The sequence below is a fragment of the Chiloscyllium plagiosum genome, unplaced genomic scaffold, assembly GCF_037043375.1.
Source record: "Chiloscyllium plagiosum isolate Xiang-an unplaced genomic scaffold, Cpla_swu_hap1 HiC_scaffold_9, whole genome shotgun sequence".
NCBI lineage: Eukaryota > Metazoa > Chordata > Chondrichthyes > Orectolobiformes > Hemiscylliidae > Chiloscyllium > Chiloscyllium plagiosum.
Genome location: NW_028270147.1, coordinates 98,381,894 through 98,389,419, shown reverse-complemented (window position 1 = coordinate 98,389,419; position 7,526 = coordinate 98,381,894). Strand labels below are relative to the sequence as shown.

The following is a 7,526-nucleotide window of genomic DNA, read 5'->3' as shown; positions in this document are numbered from 1 at the left end:
CCCTGTGTCTGTGTGGATTTCCTCCGTGTGCTCCAGTTTCCTCCCACAATCCAACGATGTGCAGGTTAGGTGAATTGGCCATTCTAAAATTGCCACAGTGATCAAGAAGCTGTCAGCCAGGGGAGATGTTGAGTAAATAGGCAGGGGAATGGGTCTCGGGGAGTCTGTCTTCAGAGGGTTGGTGTTGGCTTGTTGTGCCAAATGGCCTGTTTCCACACTGTGGAATCTGTGACAGTCCATTCCAGATTCCCATCACCCAGAATGAAAATCTGATTTCCCAAATCTCATTTGTGACGTTCGTAACGAAACCATTCATTTTGTCTTGTGTCGTTTAGCTCTTGTGCTCCTTGTTCAATAAATTTTTTTTTCCAATAAAATATGAGTTCCTTGATGGGCTGTTAAGCTTGTCCAATCAGGGAGCCCTGGCTGACAGATAAAAAGGGGAGCCCACACAGCACTGTCCTTTGATGTGAAGGGCAGTGTTTGTCACTGGCCACCCGGGTGTTTTCCTATCTTCCTGGTGGTGGAAATTGAATAAAGATTCGTGCACTTTGTGTCTTTCACTGTGTCTCACACCTGCACACACACACCATGGGTGCTGGGGAAAAAAATAAGCACTACCGCACTTAGGTGGTAGTGTGGGGGTTAAATTTAAAAAAAAATAAACAGGAGATTAAGGGCAGTGTTTGTCACTGGCCACCTGGGTGTTTTCCTATCTTCCTGGTGGTGGAAATTGAATAAAGATTCGTGCACTTTGTGTCTTTCACTGTGTCTCACACCTGCACACACACACACCATGGGTGTTGGGGATAAAATAAGCACTACCGCACTTAGGTGGTAGTGTGGGGGTTAAAAAAAAAGGGGAGCCCACACAGCACTGTCCTTTGATGTGAAGGGCAGTGTTTGTCACTGGCCACCCGGGTGTTTTCCTATCTTCCTGGTGGTGGAAATTGAATAAAGATTCGTGCACTTTGTGTCTTTCACTGTGTCTCACATCTGCACACACACACCCATGGGTGCTGGGGAAAAAATAAGCACTACTGCACTTAGGTGGTAGTGCGGGGGTTAAAAAAATAAAAAAAAGAAGAAAAAATAAACAGAAGATTAAGGGCAGTGTTTGTCACTGGCCACCCGGGTGAAAGAAGAAAAAGGGGAGCCCACACAGCACTGTCCTTTGATGTGAAGGGCAGTGTTTGTCACTGGCCACCCGGGTGTTTTCCTGTCTTCCTGGTGGTGGAATTTGAATAAAGATTTGTGCACTTTGTGTCTTTCACTGTGTCTCAGACCTGCACACACACACCATGGGTGCTGGGGCAAAAATAAGCACTACCGCACTTATGTGGTAGTGTGGGGGTTAAATTTTAAAAAAAATAGAAACAAGGGATTAAAAAAGAAAAAAAAATTAAATAGGAATAAAAAAAAAGAAAAAAAAACAAAAAAAGAGAAAAAAAGGGGAGCATGCGTAACCTCAACTACCACACGCAGCTCCTGTTCGTCGACCGTGATGGTTTGGAGGTCGTCCTCAAGACGCTGCCTGTCTTTTACCAGGACCTGATCACTGTCTGGAACATGGTCGAATCGAGTCGCGCCTACCCTCTGGCTGGTGTAGCGGCTGTCGTCAGGGAGCCGTTGCTCAGGAATCCGCACCTCCGTACTCGCGGGTTCGAGTGGCTGTCGGAGGGGAGGGCCGTGGCGGCGAGGGTGACCAGGTTCTGGGACGTGCTGGGTGCCGGGGGCCTGGGCTGGACGCTGCCGCAGGACATAACCAGCAGGGCAGCGGTAGACGTCCGGTACGTGGCCACCGCCATCCGACGCCTTAAAACGGCGGTGCTCGGACCCGACGTAGTGCACCAGTTGGAGGACGCTCAGGTGTGCGGTGGGATCCCGTCCACGCTCACCCCAGCCCGGATGGAATTTCACATTGGCCCCAAGGTCCCGTACTTCCCGCGGGAGCCTGTGCCCCACAACCTGAGCCGCCTCTGAAATTTTAATTTTGTCTCATTTAGGAATGTGAAAAGAAGGGCCCTGTATAGACTGCTGCTGCACACCATCCACCTCTTCTCCCTCATCCACCGTCCGGACACACCTTGGCGTGCCCATTTGCCACCAGGCGGTGGGGATCCCCAGTGGAGGGCTCTCTATGCGGGAGTCCTCCCCCTTTCTCTCGGGGATCTGGGGTGGAGGGTGCTGCACGCAGCAGTCCCCTGCAACCGCAGGTTGCGGTGGTTCACGGACTCCCAGCCCAACTGCTTGTTCTGTGGCGCTGTGGAGTCCATGGACCATGTATATATTGGGTGTGGGCATTTGCACTCCCTCTTTGATTTTCTTAAAAACCTCCTCCTCTGCTTTTAGTTTCACTTCAGTCCCACGCTCCTGATCTTCGGGCACCCGGTACAGAGGAGGGAGGGCAGGTCTGAAGATCTCCTTGTGGGTCTGCTTCTGGGCCTGGCCAAACTGGCCATCAACAGGTCGAGGCAGCGGGCCGTGGAGGGGGTCGTTAGGGCCGACTGCCTGCCCCTCTTCCGCGGTTACGTTAGGGCCCGGGTGTCCTTGGAGAAGGAGCACGCGGTGTCCACCAACACCCTGGAGTTGTTCAGGGAGAGGTGGGTGCCACAGGGAGTGGAGTGCATTATTTCCCCCTCCAACTCTATTTTGATTTAGTCGCTAACCTGCCCTTCACTGTTTTGATCACACAGCATTGCCCTTCGATGTGAAGTGCACTGCTTGTCACTGGCCACTCGGGTGTTTTCCTATCTTCCTGGTGGTGGAAATTGAATAAAGATTCATGTACTTTGTGTCTTTCACTGTGTCTCACACCTGCACACACACACCATGCGTGCTGGGGAAAAAATAAGCACTACCGCACTTAGGTGGAATAAAAAAGAAAAAAAGGGGAGCATCAGAAGGACTGATACTCTGGGACCTGACTCTGAACAACAACCTGCCAACCAACCCCCTCCTTCTGTCCCCCTCAATCTCCCCATGCTTCCTCTTGATGCCCCTTCGATCCAGCCTGTGCTGCCTTTGGGAGAGATTAACCTTACCTACATTCCTGATGAAGAGCTTATACCCAAACCATTGATTATCCTGCTCCTCGGATGCTGCCTGACCTGCTGTGGTTTCCCAGCAACACACTCTTGACTCTGATCTCCACCATCTGCAGTCTTCACTTTCTCCTTCCCTCCAGCACCCAGGAAAGTGGATATCATCCCAGAGGAGCATAGTCCCACTCGCTCATTACAGACAGAGATGACTGGTGGTGTGTTTAACCCGAGGGTTACCACAGCTGACGCAGGGGGAGTGAAGGTGGCACCTTCATGGTGGTAGCACCCTTCATTAATCCACTGAAATCCCTCTTGGAGCTGCAAGAATTCAACCTCACTCACTGCTCTCCTCCCTGTAAGGCAATATTGCTGTATCTAGTTTAGAGCTAATTGACCATTGAAATACGACTATGGCTAGTCAGCATTGGCTGAGCGGACAGCTACTACTGCAATGACCTCGGCTCCAGAAAGTCCCCTTGTAATTGGGGAGCACATTAGGGAGCACAGTGTGCACTGCCTCTGAAATGCCTCCATTACTGAGAATACACTCTCAGTATTCACCTTTCTCAGCTGCCATCTCAATTTCACTGTAAATTCTGTGAACTATGATCCTGCCCCATTAGCTGCCTGATGAAGGAGCAGTGCTCCGAAAGCTTGTACTTCCAAAGAAACCTGTTGGACTATAACCTGGTGTTGTGTGATTTTTAACTTTGGCCACCTCAATGAGCTGCCATCTCAGACTGAATTGTTTTTCTTCCGAGATTTGACAACATTAAAGCCTAATCTTCAATCCCCATCACAAAGCCCATTCTCTCCCCATCACTCAGAGACAAATACCTCAGAGACACCGACAGGCAGCACAGAGTAACACATTCCCACTCATTGAGATACGAAGTTAAAAATCACACAACACCTGGTTATCGTCCCACAGGTTTAATTGGAAGTACACTAGCTTTCGGAGCGCCGCTCCATCATCAGGTGGTTGGGAGGGCACCCTCTTGATGAAGGAGCGGCGCTCCGAAAGCTAGTGTGCTTCCAATTAAACCTGTTAGACTATAACCTGGTGTTGTAAGATTTTTAACTTTGTACGCCCCAGTCCAACACCGGCATCTCCAAATCATTACACTGCCTACAGCCATTGCAGAATAACACACACACAGACACCTACAGGCAACACTGAGTAACATGCTCACACTCCATGCTGCCTGTAGGTGTCTCTGTGAATAACATACTCAGAGTGACACCTACAGGCAGCATTATGTAATACATCTGCACTCTCAGGGACACGCAGCCTGCAGTGTCAGTGATTGACCGAAGATCACTTCAGGTACAACACAGCATGCAGCAAAGAGTGCAGAGTGCAATCCCAGCACCTGAGCCTGGACCACAGAGTGAAGAGGGAATGCCTATGATTGTAATTATGGAGTCCTCACAACTTTCTGCCTGTAGGTAAAAACAAGGACTGGAGATGCTGGAAACCAGAGTCTAGATCAGAGTGGTGATGGAAAAGCACAGCAGGTTAGGCAGCATCCGAGGAGCAGGAAAATCAACGTTTTGGGCAAAAGCCCTTCATCAGGAATAGAGGCAGGGTGCCTGCAGAGTGGAGAGATAAATGAGAGGGGGTGGAGATAAAGTAGCATAGAGTACAATAGGTGAATGGGGGTGGGGATGGAGTTGATAGGTCAGAGAGAAGGGTGGAGTGGATAGGTGGAAAGAAAGATAAGTCGGTAGGACAGGTCATGAGGATGGTGCTGAGCTGGAAGGTTGGAGGTGGGGTGAGGTGGGGGGAGGGGAAATGAGGAAACCGATGAAATCCACATTGATGCCATGGGATTGAAGTGTTCCGAGGTGGAAGATGAGGCGTTCTTCCTCCAGGCATCGGGTGATGAGGGACCAACAGTGGAGGAGGCCCAGGACCTGCATGTCCTTGGCAGAGTGGGGGGGGAGTTGAAATGTTGGGCCACAGGGCAGTGGGGTTAATTGGTGTGGTTGTCCCGGAGATGTCCCCTAAATCGCTCTGCGAGGAGGCGTCCAGTCTCCCCTGTGTAGAGGAGACTGCATCGGGAGCAACGGATACAATACATGACATTGGTGGATGTGTAAGGCTCCTTTGGGGCCTTAGATAGAGGTGAGAGAGGAGGTGTGGGTGCAGGTTTTGCAATTCCTGTGGTAGAATAGGAGGGTGCCAGGAAGGGAGGGTGGGTTATTGGGGGACGTGGACCTGACCAGATAGTCACGGAGGGAACGGTCTTTGCAGAAAGCAGGAATGGGTCGGGAGGGCAATATATCCCTGGTGGTGGAGTCCGTTTGGAGGTGGCAGAAATGTTGTTGGATGATGTGATTTATGCGGAGGTTGGTAGGGTGGAAGGTGAGCACCAGGAGGGTTCTGTCCTTGTTACGGTTGGAGGGGTGGGGTTTTAGGGCAGAGGGGTGGGATGTGGACGAGATGCGTTGGAGCACATCTTTGACCACATGGAAGGGAAATTGGCGGTCTCTAAAGAAAAGGCCATCTGGTGTATTCTGTGGTGGAACTGGTCCTCCTGGGAGCAGATACGGCAGAGGCGGAGGAATTGGGAATATGGGATGGCATTTTTGCAAGAGGTAGGTTGGGAAGAGGTGGAATCCTCGGTGTCGGTGGGTTTGTAAAAAATGTCAGTGTCAAGCCGGTCATCATTAATGTAGATGGAGCGGTCCAGGAAGGGGAGGGGGGTGTCAGAGATGGTCCAGGTGGTCATTAATGGAGATCTGTTTGGAATCTTGTAACCTCCAATGATTCCAGATCAAAGGGATCATTTGAAAGTGATTGATGATTGGCTGTCAGTATCCTCTCCAACGGATGTGTCATTGATTGACAGGCAAATAGCCAATTGTGACAATGTCATGCTGAAATGCAGCCAATCGGCTGAATGGAGTGGTCAATCTCCAAAGCAGACAGAGACAGAGACTGAATCTTCTTCATCTTTATTCCCTTTTTCCAAATTGACATTGACAGAAAACAGACTGCAATTAACAGCCCAGACAGAGGAAGCTGCACAAATTCACAGCCACAATGGAGCTTGAGGAAAACACTTGTGGAGATTTTCTCAATAACATGAGAATCCTGTCCCTTTACACAGTGACAAAACCTTAAATTGGAACTGGCAGCTGAGCAGGAAGGAGATCTGGTTTACTGAAGCAGAGACTTCTGAGGTTCACATTGTTTTGTACAGCTGACAGTCTCCAGCAACTTCAAGAGATTTTACTTGGCATCACAAATCAACCCTGTCCCAATCAAACACTCCCAGAATAGGGACAGCATGAGGTTTGACACAGCGTAAAGCTCTCTCTACACTGTCCCAATGAACTGCCTTAACCCCTGAACCTCAGAAATGTCTCTGAGCCAGTTCTGAAAAGGAAGAGAGTTGAAATTCAGTGCTGGCAATGACCTTTGTCCTGCCAGCTCAGCCCTGTTCTATTTAATGTTGTGTCTCCTCTGTGGACTGTCTCCAACACTCTACACACATTCTGATCTCCTGATGCTCTTGCTAAGGGGAGAGGAGAGAGTCACGTGGGTAAGGGCACAGGAGAAGCGAGCGTTGGACTCCCAGTCAGACCCAGTGAGGGTCAGAAGGCTGCTGACACTGTAGGTGCTGTCCGAAGCTCGCAGGTAGCTGCTGGTCTGAACCCCGTCCGAAATGACTGCACCATCCTTCTTCCACTGCACCTCCAGCTCATCGGGATAGAAGTGATTGGCAAGGCACACCAGGGTGGCAGTGCCCTTGGCATTGACCTGTTCCAGGGAGGGGGGCAGCAGGGTGAGCTTGGGCTGAGAGTTCTCACGGCCTGAAAGACAAGAGAAACAATTTTAATTCTGCCATTTGAAGGGATTTCGACTCTCAGAATATTCAGTGACAAAATGTTTGAACATTTGTAGCCAATACCTAACAAACCCCATAAATATATAGGCATTGTTTAAATTGCTTCTTGGGATGAGAGTGTCACTGGCAGGATCAGCATTTATTGCACATCCCTAATCACCCAGAGGGCAGTTTAGAGTCAACCATATTGCTGTGGGTCTGGAGTCACATGGTAAGGATGGCAGTTTCCTTCCCTAAAGGACATTAAGGAATCAGATGGCTTTTTCCTGACAATCAACAATTGTTTCATGGTCATCATTAGACACTTAATTGCAGATTTTTTTATTGAATTCACATTCCACCATCTGCTGTAGCAGGATTCTAACCCTGGTCCCCAGAACATTAATCTGGATCTCCGGATGAACAACTCAGCAACAGTACCATTAAATCATCACCTCCTTTATCTTATTTTTAGTTGAGCGTGAAAGCAAGAAGTTTGTTTCTGAACAGAGTGATTAGGAAAAGCACAACTGAAAGGCTCCCAGTTCATCCCAAAAAAGATTAATTCCTTGAAAGTGGAGTTGCAGGTAGGTAGGAGGGGGGGGGGGGGGGGGGTGTCAAAGCCATTTGGCATGCTTTCCTTTAT

The 7,526-nt window shown here is 49.6% G+C and overlaps 1 gene segment (V, D, J or C); it reads right to left on the bottom strand.

The window, feature by feature from the left end:
* Positions 1-5,995: 5,995 nt before the first annotated feature.
* LOC148149204 (Ig kappa chain V region Mem5-like) overlaps positions 5,996-7,526 on the bottom strand; it is a 421,612-nt gene continuing 420,081 nt past the window's right edge. Inside the window, 1 exon segment of the V gene segment in view lies at positions 5,996-6,866. Coding sequence covers positions 6,538-6,866 — 329 coding nt within the window.